General features: G+C 40.3%; 1 protein-coding gene across 2 annotated transcripts in view; it reads left to right on the top strand.

Moving 5' to 3' along the window:
- The window catches only part of ULK4 (unc-51 like kinase 4), a 207,984-nt gene that overhangs the window by 85,828 nt on the left and 99,236 nt on the right, over nt 1-22,920 (top strand). For both annotated transcript variants that reach the window (XM_066627918.1, XM_066627917.1), the window contains exons 30-31: nt 1,367-1,459; nt 5,773-5,821. In XM_066627918.1, coding sequence (XP_066484015.1) covers nt 1,367-1,459; nt 5,773-5,821 — 142 coding nt within the window. The remainder of the gene's footprint in view (nt 1-1,366; nt 1,460-5,772; nt 5,822-22,920) is intronic.

The following is a 22,920-nucleotide window of genomic DNA, read 5'->3' as shown; positions in this document are numbered from 1 at the left end:
GCAAAGAGCTTCAGAAGGATCTCTCCAGACTAGAGGAATGGGCGGCAAATTAGCAAGTGCACTTCAGTGTAAGTGATGGACATTGGGGCAAGAAATAAAAATTTCACAGATATGCTGATGAAGTGGTCTTGTCCAGTGTCCAGACTTTTCTCCCCCCTCCTCATTCCCTCTTGCTACTTCTAGAGGAATTAAAAACTTGTTTAGTAAGGAAAATAGAGTAAGTGAGAAGTAGCAGCATGTCTGCGGTGTTATAGCTATATCCCTGTAGCAAGTCACCTTGAGGGTCACTCTGGGGGCAGAAAGGAGAGGATAAAAATCTATAAATAAATAAATTGACCCTATCACCTGGGGGGGGGGATCTGAAAACTGAAATCATATTGTGGCGGTTTCTGTACAACAATACCTTAACTTTTGTCACTTCACTCCTTCAGCCATTTTCAGTTATAACTGCATTTCAAGCTTCATCTACATGCTTTCCTTTTTCATTTGATTTCATTCAACACCACAAAGGATAAGGAGTTGGATCAGTCAAGGAGTTGAGTTAATTGGCAACCCCAGGCAACACAATGTGGGGGGGGGGATCAATCGCTCTAGCATCAACCAGAGGATGGATTGCAATTTCCTGATGGCAGAGGGTGGAGAGCAATAGTGTGTGAGGGCCAGGGCCAGGTTAGCTCACATTTTTACCTGTTTATCCACATGGCTGGGGTAGGTAGTCTCATGCTGCTTGGAGACTTACCATTGTTCTGTGAGCCTGCGAGAGCGCTTGCTCTCAGCTGCCTTTCATAATGGTGTCTGGTAGAAGCTTGTGCAGGAATCATTTCAGCAGGCTCTGGGTGTGTGTTGGCATTACACTGAACTGCTTCTCCTTTCTTCATGTAAGTCACTCATTTGCACAGCCTTGATGTTTTTTAAATTGCCTAGGCTATGCTTTGACATTCATACACTTTTTGTTTTTGTCCATGCTCTGGTATATAACTAGACAAAAGAGCAAGGTATTAATGTATTATATTACAATAAAAAGTTCAGTGATTCAGTTGTTGATTGTATGGAAAAAGGAGGCTCTCTTTGAGCTATGTTTCTTAGCCAACAATGATTTCACAGTTGTCTTGATTGCTATCAGGATACAGAACCAGAAGGTAAAGTATAAGTAACCCATAGTATCATTGGGCTCTAGGGTGAAAGTGGTGCTACATTCATATTCAGTTTTATTGCTTATCCTGCACAATACATTGTTCAAAAATATTAGTCTTAAGAAAACAGAAGAATTAGCTTTAAGCATACAGTATATTTAACTATTTTTCTACAGAAAACCACAATTGAAATAAATCATAGATGTTAAAAAAAAATTCTACTATTTCCCTAGGTTTAAGCAAATTCTAATGGCTCCTGACCCAGTACCAGCGTATGCTTTGAAGTTGTTAGTGGCCCTGACAGAATACAGCCCAGCTTTTACAAGGTAACATAACTGTTCATCATCTGCTTTCATGGGACATAATCCAAAGAACAGCTTATGTTCATGCAAGCAGTTTTACCTAGACAAGGGGACTTTTTAATTGCTTTGAACTGACCCTCCCCTCACATACACAGCATATTACAATCTGTTCCCCCCCCCAAGTTTAATAAAGTCAGAGATCTTTTGATCCTGTCGATCAAATTCCTCTTAACCACTACAGTATTCATCCGTTTTGTAACTCAAGTTGTTACTATTAACCAGAAGTCCAGATCTGAGCTGGGAAAAATATTTTCTCAGGCTTAGTACATGCTTTTTGCCCTGAATTGTGATGTATTACTTCCATATTCTTCATTTTTAATTATCTTTCAGTGGATTGTATCCTATGGTGGTCTTATTTTCTGGGAAGAAGCCCCATTGTATTAAGGGGGCAGATAATTCAGAAACTTTTCCCACAGGTATTGAGCTGCCTTATCCCATATTATTTTTCCCAATGGCCAAGCTAACTTTACATTAGCCCTGAAATCAGGTTCCCCTTCTTAAAATTCCTTTTGGAAAATTAGGGCTTTCCTTTGCAGGATCAGGCCTGTGACAGGTATGCCCTTATCCATTTGTTGTGTGAACCAGAAGAACAAAGGTTCATTCATCTTTTCTTATTCAGATTTCTTTGTTTTTCTGTCCTCTTGAGGCCTGTTTAGAGCACCACTTTTCTCACTTCATTTCCTCTTCATTTTCAATTGAAACTCACCCCACACGAAATTCAGATGCAGTTTTTTAAAATTGATTCATATTTGTATAATCCAGTGTTTCTCAAACTGTGGGTCAGGACCCATTAGGTGGGTCACAAGCTGGTTTCAGGTGGGTCCCCATTCATTTCAAAATTTTATTTTTAATCTATTAGACTTGATGCTACCATGGTATGTGACTGCATTTGGGGAAATGTTACAGACCTGTACCTTTAAAAAGCTACTATGTATATTCTTTTAACAATGATAGTCAGTGGGACTTACTCCTGGGTAAGTGTGGGTAGGATTGCAACCTAGGATCATTAAAAATGTTCCTGATGATGTCACTTCTGGTCGTTACATCTCTTCCAGTGGGTCTTGACAGATTCTGATTCTAAAAAGTGGGTCCGAGTGCTAAATGTTTGAGAACCACTGGTCTAATCTCTTTAAGGCTTCTTTTGTTCAATTGAAATAATCATTTTCTTTTTTTCACTTGCCATATTCCTCAAACAATATAATATACTGAACAACCAAACAAAGTTGCATCTATGACAGTTTGTGATGTGCTTTCCTGCACTGCACAACACTGTAAATAGCATGTTCTATTGCTATGTTGGATAAAACAAAATTTTGCATAATCTGAGTTCAGATAATTGGGACTCTACTGTATTGTACAGAATTGACACTGGCTTTAATTCACTGGACTCAAAATTCCCAGACTACTTCTGCCAACGGGCAGAAAAAGTCATTTGTAAGTCATTTCCCTCCAAGTTTCTTCAACAATCTTGTGAACTTGAGCGACCATCTTGAAAGGAATACCTTTCAGTTTTTAATCTGAAGTAGAAAGCAAAGAGCTTGGACCTTCAGGCCCTTAGCAAACATTATTAGACATTTATGTTTTGACAAGCACTTGATAGATAGTAGTAAATATATATAAACATTGCATGTTAAAACCTTTTTGTTATGGATTTTTCTTGTTGTTGAACTTTTATTTATTGAATGTTTTAATGCGCTTGAAAGCTGCACTGAGCCCCAGGAGATGGACACAGTAAAAAACTAAGATTTAAAAAAAACCTTGGCGTCAACCATTTTCTCTGACAAAATATATTTGGCATTATTGATCTCTGCACAGCGGCTAATTAAAGAGTTTTTTAAATTGAAATATTGTTAATAAGTTGCAAAAATGTAGTATTTCTAAAAAAACCTTGCGTTTTGTCAAAACGATCAGAAAATTATTGTCCTTAAGCCTTAATAACAAAAAAAAGTTGTTCCAGGGGAATAGGTTTAGCAACCTTGTTGTACATTGCATTTGTGATGCGCAGTGAATTTTACAATTAAGCCTTTTGAAATATATGATATAATGGGGGAATCAAAGTAAAATGTAAATACTTTTTTTGGTTTATCAAACTTGCAATACAAAACTGAGGCTGATCTAATAATAACTTTATTACTTGAGCATCATGAAAATGTTTGTGGTGGAATCCAAAATATCAAACTGCCTGTTTTGGAAGGCCCATTTGCTAGTCTTCTCTCCTTGCTGGTATTCTGCCACTGAGTGAAGATTCCAGGGACCGGCAAATCCAGCACGGCTTGACTCAAGTCAAGTCACGAGTCACTCAACAAGTCATAATGGGTACCACTTGCCAAGTTGCCCTTTCGCAATTCAATAGGAGTCAAGTCATGAGTCGCCACCTTTAAAAAGCCCTCCATGGCTCTGCGGTGGAAAACAGGGCTTCTACCAGGCTCTAAGCGTGCTTCAAGGTTTCCTTTAAACACTTCCCCGCCATCCCCACTCATTCCAATGTCCAGCAGCAGTGCGGAACATGCCCACCCCTTCCCTTCCTAAGGGCTCACTTCACGGGCATGGCAGGGAACGAGGATGCATCCCAGCTCGGCCAAGCAGGAGGGTGCTGGATGGGGGCAGCACGAGCCAAACTAGCGGAAAAAAGCCTGCCATGGTTCCGCTGAGGAAAATGGGGCTGTGCCAGGCTGTATGCGTATCTTGGGGTTCCCTTTAAACATTCCCCCACTGTCCCCACACACCCCACCTGTTAGGCAGCAGTGTGGAACATGCTGACCGCTTCCCTTCCTTCTGCAACAGAAAAAGCAGCTGAAAAACAGCAGCAGGAGGACAAGAAAACTCTGCAAATAGAGATTTGAAGAAAAGTGTAGGTGATATCAAAAAACACTCCCCTGCTGTCCCAGCCAACCCCTCCTGACAGGCAGCAGCATGGAATGCACTGACCCCTTCCCTTCCCCCTTGCCATGACCCCAGTCCAGCTGCAACAAAACCCATTCCTCCCAGGCATGGGAGGGAGGGAGCAAAGACGCATCCCAGCTTGGCAATCTATACAATGCATTATATTTGTAATTACAAGAGCATATGGCTTGGTTTCGCTTTCCATAGGGCTCAATACATTCACCAGCTTGGAGTGAGAGACCTCCTTCTCGGGTGTTTTTTTGGGGTACATTCATTGGATCAGGACCATTCTGGTGTTGTTGGATTCTTGTCAGCCTGCCCTTTCCGATGGAGTAAGGCAGGTTTGCCTACTCACGAGTAAATGCGCGATACAGCTCAGTTTCACTTTCCATGCATTTTTTGTTTTCCGGTTTTTTGCCGATAACTTTTGCTAGAAAGGAGATATTTTCACTCCGGTTTTCTTCATTGCATTCTGCTGGAAATTCCACAACCAACGGTATATAACATGATGGGGTTACTCCTAACCACCGCGATTTTAGCACGTTCCCCCCCATGCGTGTCACCCCCCCCTTGCGCATCACCCGGTGTGGCCCTCACTCCCCTAGCAACGCCACTGCCAGGGATCACTAAGTGGGCAAATTGTTATAGGTCATTAACTCCCCATAATTGCAATGGACTTCTGGTATACAACCACTACAACTCCTCTGGCTTGTAACAGTAGTGTGTAATTGGTGATGACTCAGAATTATGTTCAGCTCACAAAAAAGATGGACATAGCTAATGTGGTATCGAGTTGGAAGAGAGCATAGGCAGAACCAGAAAACTAGGGATAAATGAGGGAAAATAAATATAGCAGAAGAAGTGTGTTTAGGGACCCAGTTGAACAGAGAGCTGGTTGGGCACATGATTTTAAATAGTTGGTAATAGCTACTGTAGCTCTATGATGCCATAAAGCTGTGCATCCCTCGTCTGAAACCTGCTGGTTAATCACTTCTCAGATACAGAGTGTGATACTTATATACTCAAATGTATTAATGCAGAGAAGATAAAGTAGTTAATGAAGCATACTTAAAAAGCTGCTTCAGAGTGTGTTTTAATTCCAGCATATCCATTGTGCTCTATTAGTTCAAATTATTTTACCGCCTGCATTAATATGTGCCTTTTAAAAATATATTAATTTTCTTACTGTACCATATACTTGCTTCACATCACTAAGGTAGATGAAAGGGTAATTTCTAAGACAATATTGGATTTCTTATGTTTAATAGCAGTGTTAGTATTTAAGTGAAGAGGTAGTTGAGGGCTTAGGCTCTGGGTCACATATTTTAGCAACAGAGACTTTGTCATAGTGCTTCATGTTCAGTGGTTTCATTTGGTGATTTTTTTTTTTACAGACTTCTTGAAGAAATTCATCTTGTTCCAGCTATTTTTCAAGTCATTCTGGTGAGAACGTACTTTACTTAGAACTTGGTTTTAAAGTAACTTTAAAGCACTACTTAACTGTGTTGTTGTGCTTGCTTTTCCACTATTTCAGGAGGTACACCATTATCTCAAAAAACGTGCCATCTTTTCAGTCTCATTTTACTATGATATGTATTAGAGGAAAAAGTAGCTAGCATATACATTATACTGGCTAGATGTCAGTTTGATTTGAAATATTTTTGTACTTGTGCTACATTCGTACATGTATTTTGATTGTGTTTCAATGTATCTTTCAGTTTTAATAAGAATTTGAAAGGATGGCACACCTAAGTATTGTTCATTTATAAAAAACTTCAGTGCTTTGGTCCCCAAACCCTGATAAAACTGGCTCAGTGGTAAGGAAAGTACACTTCCTTCAAGAGGCTGTCCTGCCTTTTCTTCAGCTATTCTGCATGTACAAATAGTCCCAGCTTATTCAAGATATGGTCCTGTGGCCTAGTATCTGTAACATATTTCAAGACTGTCAAGACTCTTTTCTCAGACTGAGTGCTAAGTCTGTTAAGTTTTCCAGAGCTGTGAAATTGATTTTGCAGTATAAACCTGACTGAATTGTATATTATCCTGGTATGGATGACCTTGGCAAGCAGTAGAAAATTGATCTTCTTGAGCAGGGGTGTCCAAACTATTTGGCAGGAGGACCACATCATCTCTCTGGCACCGTGTCAGGGGCTGGGAAAAGAATTAATTTACATTCAAATTTGAATAAATTTACATAAATGTACATATTTATGAGTATATCAGAGATATATTATTTATCTCTAAATTTACATATTTATGAGTATATTAGAGATGGAACTGATATGAATGAATGAAGGTCTTGCAATAACTCAAGGCCTATAAAAGGCCTTGTAGAAGCAAGACCAGCCTTTCCTTCGCTGCCGCTGCTGTACCACAGACATGAAACAGCAAGCAGTGGAGGTAGCACTTGTCCCACAGCTTATACGAGAGGTCATACAGTCTCCCTCACGCTGAGAGCAGTTGTGTCAGGCCAGCATGGGCTCCAGCAAGTCTCTGGAGGACCAGAAGCTCATTGGAGATTGGGGGGCTCCCAGTGGGTCTGACAGGGAATCCCTGAGGGCAGGGTTTGGGCACCCCTGTTCTTGAGGAAGAGATATGCATTAATATTTTGCTTTGCATAACTGAACTCTAAGTCTGGTAAATTGTGGTTTGGAAATCAAATCCTGAATGTTGCATAATAGTGTGCAAACAATATGCAGTGTGGTTGTGTCCCATTTGGGTGTATCAGCCCCTTCCATACCAGATCACAACTTGGGGGCATTTTGAAAAAAAAAAAAGGCTTACAGTTGGAGGGCAAAGGAAAGGACTACTATGCTGATTGACTTTTTTATGTGTCAGGATATAGAACATGCCTATGCTGTAGTCTGCATGTAGTGTTTGATGTTTTGCAGAAAGCATTTCTATTAGGTTCACTTTTCCCTGTAAGCTGCGCAACCGCATGGCTGTAAAAGAAGCCCTGCACAGCTGAAAGAAGTTGCTGATCCCCTATCTGTTCTCTTGGACTTCTGTCTCTTCCATTTGTTCTCTTATTCTCTCTCTATTATCTCTTCCTTCTGTGGAGCCTGCTGAAGGAAAGCCAGGCATATGTCACAGTTCGTTGATAAAATGCCTGGAAACCAGATGTGAGTGCAGATCATTGATGGAAGTGATGCTTCTGTCTTCCTCCCTCATGCCAGGAATGAGTCAGAAGGGCTTGCTGTGCAAATCATTGATAGAATACTACAAGGTGTTGTTCTGTTTGAGCCATCTCCAAAGGATGTCATGGGAAAAGGTGCAAAAACAAAGATGCAAAGAGAGGCTACCAAAATGATCAGGGATTTTTTAGTTTAGTAAAAAAAGGTGGGGTTGGGTGGGGTGAGGTGGGGAGGGGAAGGAGATAGAGATTTATCAAAATATTTATATCTATAAATGGCAATTGCAATAAAAGGCTACCAAAATTATTAGGGGCTGTTTAGTATTTTGGGGAGAAGGGGAAAATGGTGGGGATGGAGATGGAAGTTTATGAAGTTAGTTATGGTGTGGACTGGGAGCAGAAAAAAAAACATTTTAAAAGTCACAATATAATAATACCTTTACCCAGAAAAATAATAATAATAACTAGGTATTTATATACCGCCTTTCTGGTCATTGGATTACTCCTCTGACTTTATTCAAGGCGGTTTACATAGGCAGGCATTTCTAAATCCCTCAGGAGGATTTTTACAAACATAGAGGTTCTCTCTTTCAAGAACCAACATTTCAGATGGCTGTTTGGTCTCACTTCTGGCCTTCAGTTCTTCCACGCAGGCTGACAAGCAGCTCCATCTCTAACATGGAGGGCAGCCAAGATGCTTCTTGCTCACACCAAGAGCAGGTGGAATCACTCAGCTGGGTTTGTCAGCTGCATCAAGGTCTCGCCATTCTCAGCTGTTCAGGGAGCTGCCGGTGTCCTCGAACTAGCAACCTTCTGATGTTATCTTTGGGCTAACGGAGGCTCTACCCTCTAGACCAGCCCTCCTGCCTGCAGCATCTTAAGGGAAACTCAGCATCTTAAGGAAGTTTAATAAGGACCCACTCCCAGCCTGAGCCTACCATGCCCAGGTAGGGCTGGAATTTCTGGTAACAGACACTGATTTAGAGTCTAAGTCCACGAATACACCAGAGGTTCCCAAACTGGGGTGGTGAGATGCCCCAGCCAGTAACGTCTGTTGCTGCTCCCTTAAGGGGCGGGGTGACAGCGACAGTTGCAACATGATCGTGCCACACTGGGGAGGAAAGTTTTTTTAAAAACTTATCTGGGGGTCGCTCTGGCTCTCCAATGGTCCAGGAAGCATGCCACCCCTTCTGCAGGCCTCCCAGCACCACCAAACTGCAATAAAAAGTTTGTTTTTTTTAAAAAGCCACTTCTGCTTTTGCAACAAAAACTAGCAGTGGCTTTTTAAAAACTTTTTACTGTAGTTTGGTGGCACTGGGAGACCTGCAGAGGGGGTGGCAGGCTCCTTGAATTCACTGGAGAGCCGTAGTGATCCCCAGGTAAGTTAAAAAAACAAACCAACAAACCCTTTCCTCCCTGGTGGTAGTGCAATTGTGATGATCATGCCACCTCCCCTTAACATTTACCAGATCTGAAACTCTCCCTGAATGTTTGCTATGCACACTTACCTGGAAGTCAATCTCATTGAATATAATATAACTTACTTCTGAGTATACATGCATATGATTGTGCTGTAAATTGTGTTTCCAGAGGTTCTGTTACCATTTTAGCAGAATACCTAGCATTGTTTTTAGAAAGTTTTTAGTCAGAATGTTTTTAGTCAGTTTGTGTCATTCACTCCCTTACACAGGTGTAGATCAAAAAATATAAGTAGCGGAGCCAAATTGTCAAGAACTCTTGTATGTCATTGCTGACAGTTCTATGTAAAGGTTAAACGTATATAAGATAAGCACAGTGCCAAATCACTTCAGCAATAATTGTTGGTAACAAAATCCTTCTAGAGCTGCTAAATTTTATTGCAGATTGCAGTGATTATCTACTGTTCAGGTTGTTAACTGTTCCTCACAGTGGGAAAAAATGAGAGGGAACATTGCTTCAGTTACCATCATTTAAAGAAAAAGTTGGTCAATGTTGTCATATACCAAATTTTTGAAAATCAGTTGTATTGATGTATCATTTTGTTGCTCAGAAATGGCATGGAGATTTGTGGGAGGTAATTATTTTACTTGATTTCAGATTTGAACCTTCCTTAATATTTCCTTCCTGGAATATGTCCAGTGTCTGACTTGTTTATCTAGAGCAGGGGTGTCCAAAGTTTTTGGCAGGAGGGCCACATCGTCTCTCTGACACTGTGTCGGGGGGGCAGGGGGAAGGAGGAAATAATTCATTCACATTTAAAATTTGAATAAATTTACATAATTTTACATGAATGAATATATTAAAGATGAACCTATATGAATGAATGAAAGTCTTGCAATAGCTCAAGGCCTATAAAAGGCCTTGCACAGAGCAAGGCTGGCCTTTCCCTTGCTGCCGCTACTGCATCACAGACATGAAACAACAAGCAGTGGAGGCAGCCCTCATCCCACAGCTCATGCGAGAGGTCGAACAGTCACCCTCACGCTGAGAGCAGTTGCGTCGAGCCAGTGCAGGCTCCAACAAATCTCCGGAGGGCCAGAGGCTCATTGGAGACTGGGGGCTCCCTAAGGGCAGCATTGAGAGGCCTCGAGGGTCGCAAGTGGCCCCAGGGTTGGGGTTTGGGCACCCCTGATCTAGAGCAGTGATTTTCAACCTTTTTCATCTCGCGGCACACTGGCAAGGCACTAAAATGGTCGAGGCCCACCATCAGCTTTTTGACAATTGACAAGGCAGACTGTGCTGTCTATGGGGGCTCATACCCCCAATGGTCCTATTGATAAATGACCCTCTCCCAAATTCCTGTGGCACACCTGGAGACCATTTGCAGTACAGCAGTGTGCCATGGCACAGTGGTTGAAAATGGCTGATCTAGAGAGTCCCTCTTTCCAGGGCAGCAGGTTTCAAGACAGAAGTTTTGATCCAAAGGCAGAAGGTTTGTTTTAGACTTCATACCATAGTGTTTAAATATGAAAGATAATGATGACGGTGATTTGGCACTCAGTGTTCTTTGTCATTGTCGATATTGCTCAGATTGTTGCCTATCTTGCCTGTAGTAAAGGTGGTGTAAACTTTGTCATTGGTAACCTCCTAGAATTTTGCTTTTGCTGTAATGTCAGTTTTGTAATGGCTGGTTCTTAAAGAAATCATGGGGAGGAGAACATTTTAAATTTGAAGTATGTTCTCAAATGTCTTTTTAGTGCCATAAAAATCTTAAATCAAAATAGGCTTTTCACCATTCATAGGTATTGCTTATGTTTTAAATTGGGCTAACCAAAGAGTTCTATTACATGAAATGATTTTTTTCCTATAATATATAATAAGTATGCAAAATTGGATTTAAAGTATCCATTAAAATGTTTAAACCATTAGCCTGTTCGCCGAATATGTTCTTATCAGAATTATGACCTGGAGCAATCAAATTATTGTTCTTAGAATGGAAGCTATATAATGTATATGGACTTTCATTTAATGCCTCCCAAAGATATTCACATTGTATTCGCAGTGTATGGCCATATCTATTATACTTAGCCTGTGGGTTTTTTCTGTTTCTTTCTGTATGCACAGTTATACTGTTCCAGTATGTGAGACCACAGTTGCATAACTCAAGATATTTTTAAAAACCACATCTTTGAGAATGGGAAACCATCTATACCAGACCCAAATTATTCTGCCCGGTTACACTGATGTTATGTGATATTTTGCAGAAATGAATTGGCTATATTAGCCCCAGTAGAAACAGGCAGTGTAGGGGAAGTGATCTCTAAGAAATGCAAACTCTCAGAGTACTGTAAATATGACTGGCAACTCTTGAAATGTAAACATAGACCAAAATCAGAGGAGCCTCACGCTTATGACCACGGGACCTGTGCAGGCGTTTTATTTCAGTTTTTTTCCCATCTTCTCCCACAACTGAGCTTCTAAACCATGGTCTGAAAAATGCTCCAGTGATGATAAACATAACTGAGTTTGGCATTACTGGAAAAATTAAGGGGAACCCTGTGTGTACAAAATACATTGGGTCACATAAGGCTGGTAATCAAGGCTATATGTTTCTTTTCCTGTGGGAGCAGAAAATAATATAACACCTCATAAAACATTTTTTTTTTCATTAGAACAATCTTCATCCTGGATGAAATTACTGAGCAGCCTCTTACAAATGAAGGGGTTCTTTTTCTCTTCACTTCACTTCTCTCTGTCACTGATTTTGTGGTGGGACTGGGGATTGCATGTGCATATTCCTGTGGGCAATTTGGAGTTAGCATGTGCACCCAAAAACGTACTTTGCTGGTGCTTACCAAAGAGCAAATGAATGAGTGCCTTCATCACTAGTGTGGCCTTTGTCATAAGTTGAAGGGTTTTTCCTTATTTAGTTGTTAGCAATACAAGACTGATTGAGGTCCTTCTCCTCAGACAGCTATTAGTGTTGAGCTGTTAGTGTTGAAAAGTCATAGGAAGCACAGAGAAAAAGCAAAATCAATGCTTTTGGGTCTGCCACAGTGAAGGCTCATTTTAGCTGCTTAGTAAGGAGTAGCATGGGAAGTGACTGCATATACGGTGTCAGTCAAGTCCAGGTGCAATCCATGCCAAACCTTCACCTGAATCCAACCCCTAGTTCTACTGCCTGCCAAGTACACACACTATCAATGATGTGTGCTGATGGGATCCACTTACCCACCTCCCGTATCTCTCTCCCTTGATGTTCAGCATTGCCATCTCCTTCTCTAATCGTCCATGACTATTATATAGGAAGTGGCAGTAGTGGCAAAGACAGCAAATTCCATCCACAGCCATTAGAAGAAGCAGCAACAGTGCTGGATGCCAAAGATGAAAGACCCCTTTGAGCCGTGCTTGCTTTGCTTCTCTCTTTCCCTTGGCATCTAGTGCTGCTGCCTCCTCTAATAGTCATGGAGGGAATGCTAGGAGAATGAGAGTGACCAAGAAAGTGAGCCCAGAGCACAAGAAGAGAATGGAACCAGTCTAAATTCCATGGGAGGTGGCAGACTGGCACAGAGTACCCCAGCTCATAGATGGGCCAATCTTGATCTGTGAGTGTGTCTCCCTGCCCTTCCCTAGGTTGGTGGGAAGATTGGCTGCTTTGTTCATGCACTTCCATCATATGTGTGCCTTCCCCCATTTTTGCCTGAATAGGATAGACTGCTAGTGTACTTTCCAACCCACCACTTCTTATTCCCCCCTTTTAAATGTTATAGGCTCCTTTCTTAGAGTTCTGGGGACTGAAAAATTGTCTGGCTCAGTGGTTCTCAAACGTTTTAGCTCTGGGACCCACTTTATGGAATTAATCTGTTGGAACCCACTGGAAGCAATGTAATTAACCTGGAAGTGATGTAATAGCCAGATGTGACATTATCAAGCAGGAAAATGTTTAATACCCTCCATACAATCAAATTAAGTAAATTAAAAGTTTACAATAAGTTAAAAAATTTATTTAAAATAAAGAAGAACCCTCCTAACCCTCCCAAGCAGTTGCTGATCTGTTTAAAAAAAAAAAATCCCCAAACATCCCAAAGGCTGCAATCCTAGCCACACTTACCCTGAAGTAAGTCCTATTGATGTCATTGTTAAAAGCATATACATAGTAGTCTGTTAAAAAATACAGATCTGTAACATTTCCCCAAACACAGTCATATACCATGGTAGCATCAAATCTAATATACTAAAAATAAAATACACACTGAAATGAATTAGGATCCACCTGAAATTGGCTCATGACCAACCTAGTGGGTCCCAACCCATAGTTTGAGAAATACTGGTCTGGTTCCTAGCAAAAAGCAATACTACAAATGTGTCTGCCTTCGAACAGTGTTATAGCTTCCTTCTATACAGATGTTTCATGAAGACCTCTGTTTTTAAGGAACATATATATAGTGTTGTAGGAATTATTACTGTATCTCTTTTCTTAATTCACTGTTGGCTAATTAGTATGAGGAAGGTTAATCTTAACAGGTTATTCAGCAAGCTCTTAGAAAGTTGCAAACTTTAATGGCCTAGAAAATATACACACTGGTGTGTATGTATGTTTTTCTTAAGATTATTACTAGCATGTACTTGGAAAATTAAAGTTAATTGAATAACTATTTCCTCAAGTATTAGAGCATAACGTTCTTTCAGATTAGTAACTTCCATGACTAATTCATCGCACCTTGCATCAGCAGCAGATACCATGCTAAATTTGCTGCTTTCCTACTGTGAAGTGAAATTAATATGTATAAGTTGTTAGACTGGAAGAGAGAGAAGGAAATGCTTTGTTCATATCAGCTTCCAGAAAGAAATATAAACTTGGTTGACATAGCATTTATACATGCCCCACTCATCTTCCAGCCAGGTCAAGGTGTCATACCAGATCCTCCCACCTCGATCTTTGCAACAGTTATGTGAAATAGATTAGGCTGAGATACAATTACTGGTCCAAGAGTGGAAATCTGAACTTAGTCTCATCAGTCCTAGTCCACCACTCTAACTGCTATATCACAGTGACTCCCAGCTGATGCACTTTCCCTCTACTTTATTAATTTCCATCAGTTTCATGTGCTGTGAAGATGGGACCTGACTAGGTCTTCATTAACCAGTTTTAGTGCTGAGGCACCCTTAAAACAAATCAGGCACTACTTTTTCTTTGGAAATTAATCTCTTTGGAAGAACATGTTCAAGTGAAACAATCAGATATGTCTCTTAACACTCAGAATACAGGTAATGCAATGTAATTCTGCTTTCAGTTAATGCAGATTGTCGTATAGATTTTTATGCATCATCTATGCATCGACTTATCTTCAGAGCATAATTGATACTTTCTTATTTTTTAGTCAGTTTTTTAATCCTTGTCTCCAAGCAGATGAATTGTTTCTGCTCTTACTGAATGATAAGAAGTGGCCCACTAAGCTTGTGATTAGTTGAGCAAATGCTCCAGCCTAAAGGCTGGATGAAGGCTATCATCAAACTTAGTCTTGCAGGTTGGCCTTCATTGACACCCAGTGTGAAGCGTATTAGATAAAGCATCTTGGTAAGTTGTAGTGTTCTAAATAGCACATCTTTGCATTATGCTGATGTAGCTGTTGCCTCATAGAACAATGAAGAGGCCTTCAGCTTTCACCAGCTTGTTACCATTTGCTAGCATTGTGACTTAACTACAGCTGACTGAAATTATCTTGGCAGAGTATTGTTTATAGGAACTATAAACCTTGAAGAACCTGACCACTAGCAATACTGTTGCTGTCACCATCAACAAGGAAGTTGGATGCAGGTGTCTAATACATGCATATGGGGACTGTAGTTTCTATTCAAAGAACCATGCTGCTTTTAATACTAAAATAAATTAATGTACAGAAAAATTCTAAGTGTTGCCAACAGGGAAGTGATTCTGTTTATGTTTAGATAAAAATAATTGGCAACCTTGGTTATTTTTTCTATGAACAGAAAACTAGTTAACAGTGCAATACAAGGTGACACAGAAGGAATTCTCATTGTCTTCAATGGGCTTTACTCCCAGGGAAGTGCATAAAGGATTGCAACTGAAGATACTACAGCCCACTTGATGACATAGCCCACTGAATTGAATAAATATGATTGAAAGCTTTGAATCTTGAAAAAAAAATTTAAGGATTAGCAGAGTTGTTTTTTTTTAGTATGTATTTTGAGGGTTTGGTAATAAAAATGATTTTCTGATTATTAAGGGCCCAATCCTATCCAATTTTCCACTGCCAGTGCAGCAATGCCAATGGGATGTGGAGTGCATCTTGTGGTGAGGAGGCAGTGACAAAGGCCTCTTCAAGGTATGGGAACATTTGTTGCCTTACCTTGGGGCTGCATTGCAGCTACACTGGTACTGGAAAGTTGGATAGGATTGGGCCCTTAAAGAGCATAGTCTGTTGTGCCTTGGTAAATAGTAGTTACTGTTACTTAAACACTGTAAAATCCCTGTAAAATGAATTTCTCATTTCCTGGGTGCTAGGCAAAAGTCTGCTTTTTCTCCAGGGAAGCTGTAATATTGGTGATGAAAGCAACAAAGATAATTACTCCAAAGTTAATTATGTTTTCAAATTATGCTACATCCTTGGAGTTTCTTTCAAATCTCTAATTTAAGACCATGTATATGAAAAGGTTGTAGAAAGATAAATTAAATGGGTAAAATATAAACAGCTCAAGGTCTTTTTTTATGTGCCTTCATAACCCAAATTTGCAAGTCCGGCCACACCCAAGCACATAATATTTTGAGAGAATAATATTACCATGTACCTTGAAAGCACATAGTTTTTATGTGGCAAATTTAGCATGCAGAGTTACCTCAAAATCTCACTATCTGTTAGGGTTGATTGATATTTCTTACTGTATCTTACTGAAAAAGGTAGGATATATATGTTCAATGTACATGAAATACAGATTATAAAACTTTCCAATATGCAATCTAAAAATGTTATTAATAAGCAATTTATCCATAAATATCTAAAAAAAGGCTTCCAAGTGCCAAAAAATATGTTCTTACTTAGTATTTTCTAAAAGCCACACGTACAAATGTTGATACAGTTAAAAGGTCCTCAGTCCATTGAACAATAGTGGGGACACATAATTTCCATTGCTTCAGTATAAGTCTTTTAGCTGCAGTAAGGGCACAGAGAATCCATTTCTGCTGTCCTGCAGATAGCTTTCACGAAATAGGTAGATAATTCCAAAGAACATAAGTGTCTACAAATGTCAATGTTTGTTAATAGTACTTTAGCCTTCAACCTAAAAAATGAATAAAGAACTCATGATCTTGACCAGTTATTGATCTGAGGTAACAATTGCCCTAGCCACCCAAATCTTCCACAAGGTTTTCTTTCCTATTTTTAGTTCAAGGTTGCCCCTTAATGTTAATTTAGCATGCACAAATGGATCGAATGTATATTTCTGTGACCTTGTGGTTCAAAAATAAGGATGGGAAGATCCAGCACAGCTTGACTCGAGTCAAGTCTAGAGTCACTGCCCCCCACATCTTGACTCAGAAAAGTCATAATGGGGGCACTTTCCGAGTCACCCCTTTACAACTCTAAAGGACTCAACTTGAGTCCCCCCCTTTAAAAAGCCTACTGTGGAAGCAATGGCTGCTGCCAAGGGGTGTGTGTGTGTCTGAATTTTCCTTTAATACTCCCCTGCTGTCTCTGCCTGTCCCACAGGGTGGGAGGGACTGTAAGAGAGCAGGGACAGAAGCTGCAAGAGGCAGGAGGGTTACACTCAGCAACTGTGAGGCTTATCAGGACAACCCAATCCTTGACAGCTCTACTCTGAAGTCGTCCCATCTGCACTGGTCATTCAGTGAGGATTCCTCCTCCCAAGTAACAATGGAGCTCAGAGCGGCCATGCCATGCAGTGGAAAGCATGATTGCTATGAACTGCTCCCCCCCCCCCGCCGCCACTTCCCTGCTTCCTCCCCTCCATGGGCTTCTGCAGCCAATCATAAGACAAGAACCCCCTTAGGCTCTTCCTCCTGCCCTATCTCAGCCAACGAAAATACCAAATCCTGCGTCCAATGATCATAGGTTTCTTCCTTCCTATCAGAGATGAGCAAAAGAGCATTCTCCTGCTTTCCCCCTGCTGCTTGGATGTATTAACCCTTCCCTGCCTTGTGGCTGGATTTTTCCTGCTGCTTTCCTGGTCTGAATGATGATTCCACAAGGTTTTTTCACACAGCAAAAACAGTAAGCAAGTACACCCAGACACAGGCAGACTCAAGTCTTCATGTGTGGGGAGAGTGTCAAGTCGGGGAGTCCTGAGTCTGAGTCTTCCATGCGTGCAACTCTTGAGTCCATGAAAAATGCATATTTTTGCAACTTAAGTTTGAGTCAAGTTCCCAATCCTGTCCAAAAATATCTGACTGAAGAAATTGTAGGTGGAATCTTCCCTTTTTACACATGTGGACTCCAATACTATCCATTTAGAAAGAAGTACCAGATAATCTTGGGAGAGTTCCATAATTTAAATGTAACAGAAAAGCCTCCGTGTCTGACCTCAAAAAGTTTTATTTCCCTCTCAGACACACATTCTTCCCTGCAATTTGGGGAATTTAATCCAAGTGACCAGACTGAGTTGTTGTTCATATACCACTTTTCAATAGAAAAGTTCACAAAGCAGTTTGCAAAGCCTGCCTAAAACCGGGCTCACAATCTAAAACAGTTCAGAAGAACACCAGCAAACAGCCACTACAAAAGACACTCTGCTGGAGTGAAGAGGGACACTCCCACCCCCTTGCTAAATATAACAGGAGCAGTAATTGAAAAAGTGCTTCTTTACCCAGTTAGTAGGGAAGTTCTTGCACAAGTGGTATTAAGCAATAATTGCATAATCTTGGCCACCTCCCTTATTAAAGTTAATATTTTAATGCAGTTCTCACAGTCATTGATCTTTTAAAATGCGTAGATCATGCAACAAATATTTTTAAATGTGCCAGATATCAGAAGTTTAATCAGATGATCAAAATGGATTGATACTGTTTTTATCAGTGCAGTATTTGTATTCAATTTGTATTCATCGAATGGATAGACATTTCAGCTTACAAGAAGTTATGAACTAATTATAAACCTCTTAATCTTATTGCCCATTTTGTAATTAAATAAAACCTAGGATGGCATTTCCAGGTTAATGGTGCTGTCATAATCTGAACAGATTTTTTCATTATGTTTCAGTTAATGATCTTTATTCTGAATGCTGCTAGAATTCAAATGGTATGTGCCAGTCTCAGTATATTGCATAGAGGAGTTCATAATTAGGAATGAATTGCATTTCAAAAGGTCAGGCGTATACGAAGTTCCTGTGTACGTACATAAATGGTGCAATTGTGCAAATGACTGCATGTCTTCCTGTCCATTTATCTTTGTCCTCAGATTAAATTGCTTTCTTGTTTAAATTTACTATGATGAAGACAATAGAAGTGTATTCTTGGGCTGAGTTATTTCATCTCCTAAAACACTTTGCTTTGCTTTGCTTTGCTTTGAACCTTGATGTTTTGCCAGACTTATTTGTAGTTGTGCAAATGATCCAGTCCTCTCCATTGCCAGCCCTACCATAAGGCTGACTGAAGCAGCCTTTTCATGTAGCAGGAAAGCCTGATGTGTTGACATCAGGACATCAGGAAAGCCTGACGTGTTGAACAGATGAGGGGAGTCCTGCGCTCTATGCTTGAATGCCACCTCCACCAACCCACTGCCCTCCCAGCTGCCTCAATCAACTCTCCAATTGTCTTCTCACTCATGAGAGTGAGCAAGAAGAGGTTTTGGGCAGCAGGAAATCACCTTTTCTTGCAGTGCTGCCATTGCTGTGGTTGCTCACAGCAGTGGAGCTTGCAGGAAGCAGCAGCAAGGGATCCTGTTAGAATTGCTCGCTTCCACATGCAATCAGAATAAGAAGTGGAGGTCCCCTATGCCTCCTTCCTCTTACCTTGAGGTTCTGTATCTGCCTCCACCAGCACTACCTCCTGCTTGCTCTCTTCCTAACTCAGTAGAAACACAGGCTGAACGTAGCATCCAATGTGTTCCAGAGAGAGCCAGGCGGACAGCAAGCAGCGGTGATGGTTGGAGGGGCCTCAAGATAAGAGGAAAGAGACATGGAGGGGTTCCAGATTTCTGTGCTCTTCCCTGCCCCTTCTCTTTCCCTCTGGTTGCGCTTGGAGAGATAGAGAAATCTGAACAGGAAAAAGGTTTGTAAAGTGTTGCTGCCCTGGGTGCTGGCTGGCATGTTTTTGGATGGAACCTGGAATGGGATAACTTGATGCAGCACCAGCAGCTTATTATAGGGGGCCCCGTATCCATGGATCCTGTATCTGTGGTTTCTCATATCCACAGGTACAGGAGTCCCCAGCCCCCCCCCCCCCCCGCACACCCTTTGAATGCAGGGTGAGCTATGCTCCCCTTGCCTCTGAAGGGTCTTCTGAGTCCCACAGAGGCCACAGTGTCCGCCTGTGGCTTCTGTGGGCCAAAGAATGGCTGTATCAGTTTTTTATAAGTGACTTCCAGCTTTGGCAAAGCCAGAAGTGACATTTTTATGCCTTTGAAAGGCATGAGGGCTGGGAGGCCCTCCATGGATTCCCTGTCACTCATAATCTCTTTAAAAGGGATAAAAATATCATTTCCGGTTTTGCCAAAAATCAAAGGTGCATTTTTTTTTTTGAAACTGAGGCTTCAATATTATATGCTGAGGTTCATAGGTGATGCAGACATACGCGCAAAGCCTCTGCAGGGCTCAGAAGACCCTCCAGAGACAAGGTGAGTGCAGCTGTCCTCATCTCTGGAGGGTGGGTGGTGTCCTTGGTATCCTCTATTTCAGGTTACTGTGGAGGGTTCCACTGGGGGTCCTGTTCTCCACAAACCAAGAGTAAGGCAGGGTAGTGAGCAATAGATGGGCTAACAAAGAACACAAGGGTCTAGTGCTCAGAGTTTTTATAGATGTTTGCCCCATAGAATCATGTGTGGTTCTTAATTAGGATTACTCAATCAAGAGGTCCTCAGTTGCCACCAGGACCTCTGTTATGTTCTGCTCTTGTTTTCCCACCCAGTTTGAATGGTCAGTTTGAACAGATTGACCATAAGTGTAGATTACACCTAATCATGGGGTTGGTGAAGACCATTGGAGGTGTGAATTTTTTCCTTTATTTTACATGTGCTTGTTTTTCCCAAACTCAAAATCCAAGAAGGGGGTTAAGGCCACAAGAAATCAAATATGCTTTTCTAGCAGGATTTGGACCTGGAAGGCTTCATCTACATTTTGGAGGGTTGAAATCTACATTTACATTTAAGGAATAAACAAGGTTCTGCTCTAGTTTGGAGCATAGAGCTTCATAGATTAATTAAGGGGTGTGTGTGTTTGTGTGTGTGTGTGTGTGTGTAATCACATGGTTCAAATGAAATGTGTGGCCTTGAATAAAAGATACTTATCAGGAAAAAAATATTGTCCGTGGAACAATTATCTGCCTCTTAAAAATAAAATCAAATTTAATGCAGCCATAAAAGTATTAGAAAGCAGGTTTAAATCCTTGTTAAACTTCATAAACTTTTTGCAGTAAATAGAAAATATGCTGAGTTTTAAAAACAAGACCTACATATAGTTTGTTTTGTTTCTGAAGAGAGCCAAGGGTTATTTTGTAAGGAGACTGTTCATCTTTTTTTTGTACAGCATGAAGTTCTACATTTGTGTGCCTTGTGATAGGTTTCAGGCAGCATGGGATTAAAATTCATCACACGTAGTTGTCATCAAGACTCACATCTGGATGGCAGTGCAACAGCATATTGCTGAAAGCAAATAGTCTAGCAATTTTGATCGATAATAATGGAGTCTGAGAAAACACTGGAGGCATGAATAAGATTCCATTAATAACAAAAGAGGGAGAAAGAGATGTCTAGTGCAGTTCATTTAATGTAGAACTCTCCAGATATTGAAGTGGGGATTATTCCTGCTGCCCTTCAGGTTCGACACAGGTCCAGAAAACGCTGATTGGGTGACTGGCATCTCCATAGCAGGCGTGCTGTTACTCATGAATAAGAGTCTAATTATATCTTAATGATCTCTGCTGAAAATAGGAAAACAAAATCTTCGCCTCTGTAAATGGTTACCTTAGTATAGCTGCAGGACTGGAGAAATTTAAATTATCCTTTTCTAATCTCAGGGGGAATTCATTGTGAAAAATGAGGCTTGTTTATAGTTGAACATTAAATTGCTGTAAAAGCTTATTTCAGTAGACAGTGCAGGAACCGTAATAAAATAATTTTGTAAAAATGGAAGTGAGAGCATGCTTAATGGAACATGATTAGATTTAATTTCCATGATATCTCAATCATTAAGGTGCATTATCCTTCCTTACACCTAATTTAGGCTTTTTATCATAGTCTTGTGCAATTGCTTCTCTGAGAGACTTTGAAACATATGTTTTCTTAGGAAATAAAAATGAGTAATAATGCAATATTGATATATCCTCTTGGAAATATGTTCCTGTCTGAAGCTGAAAACATCCACAAGTATAGTCATCTATATCTATAATGAAAATTAATTTCATGAAATTAAAGCGAATTAGATTACAAGTGTGAAGACTTCAGATAGAGGTCTGTTTCATTAGCATTATCAACAGAAATTATTGGTCACCTTCCAAATTGCATATTTTCTCAAATTTGTCCTACAATACTTCTGAAATAATTGAGGCAAAGATTGCTGGCCTACTCTTGAATGTCAATTATTTTCATTGATTTGTTTCCTTTTTTTAATGATTTGCAATAGGTGTTGAGTGTACAACTTTAAAAAGTTAGTTATGTTGCCAGTTGCAACGTTATATGATCAGTATTGCATTTCATATCAAATTCTCTGGGCCAGGGGCCCAATCCTATTCCACTTTCCCACACCAACGCAGCCAGAATGCAACCCCGAGGTAAGGGAATGGATGTTTCCTTTGAGGAGTCTCTGTGACTGCCTCCCCACCTCAGGATGCAGCACACACCTCATTGGCCCAGCTGCATCAGCCCTAGAAGGTTGGATAGGATTGGGCCCCAAGTTGGAGCTTCTGGCTAAATGGATCATGTGGAATTTTGCCATTGTTCTAGGTTTGTTGCATCTGTGTTGAATTAGCTCACTAGCAAAAGCTTCACTATGTGAATTTTAACTTAAAGAATCAGGGCATTTCAACTTACTGTGAGAGCAATTAAATATTTGTATAAATGACTTAAGATCTTATTTAATAAAAACACAATTAAAACACTTCTGACTAGAAGTAATGACATACACTGTTCTTTCTGCCACCATGTATCCTTACAATAAAAGCCTTAGCAATGAGTTAGTGGTAGTACAATCTAAAGGTGAAAATTGTAGCACTGTAAAGTGTCTTCTAGAATAGTTTATTCCTAATAAGGCAGTGGTTCTCAAACTTTTTAGCACTTGGACCTACTTTATAGAATGATAATCTGTCGGGATCTGCTGGAAGTGATGTCATGGCTGGAATTGACATTATTAAGCAGGAAAATTTTTAATACCCTCCATATAATAAAATCAAATCCATTAATTAAGTAAATTAAAATTTTACAATAAGTGAACGTTTATTTAAAATAAAGAACCCTCCTAACCCTCCCAAGCAGTTGCTGATTTATTTAAAAAAAATTCCCCAAACATCCCAAAGATTGCAATCCTAGCCATACTTCCCCATGTGTAAGACCTGTTGCGTATCATTGTTAAAAACATATACGTAGTAGCCTGTTCAAAGTCAGATCTGTATCATTTCCCCAAATGCAGTCACATACCATGGTAGCATCAAGTCTTATAGATTAAAAATAAAATACATATTGAAATGAACGGGGACCCACCTGAAATTGGCTCATGACCCACCTAGTGGACTCCAACTTACAACTTGAGAAACACTGTAGTAAGGCATTAAAGCTAATCCTATTTTCTGGATAGTTTTAACACACTA

This window comes from Tiliqua scincoides, chromosome 5, assembly GCF_035046505.1.
Source record: "Tiliqua scincoides isolate rTilSci1 chromosome 5, rTilSci1.hap2, whole genome shotgun sequence".
Taxonomy (NCBI): Eukaryota; Metazoa; Chordata; class Lepidosauria; order Squamata; family Scincidae; genus Tiliqua; species Tiliqua scincoides.
This window is presented reverse-complemented; position numbering and strand designations above follow the sequence as displayed.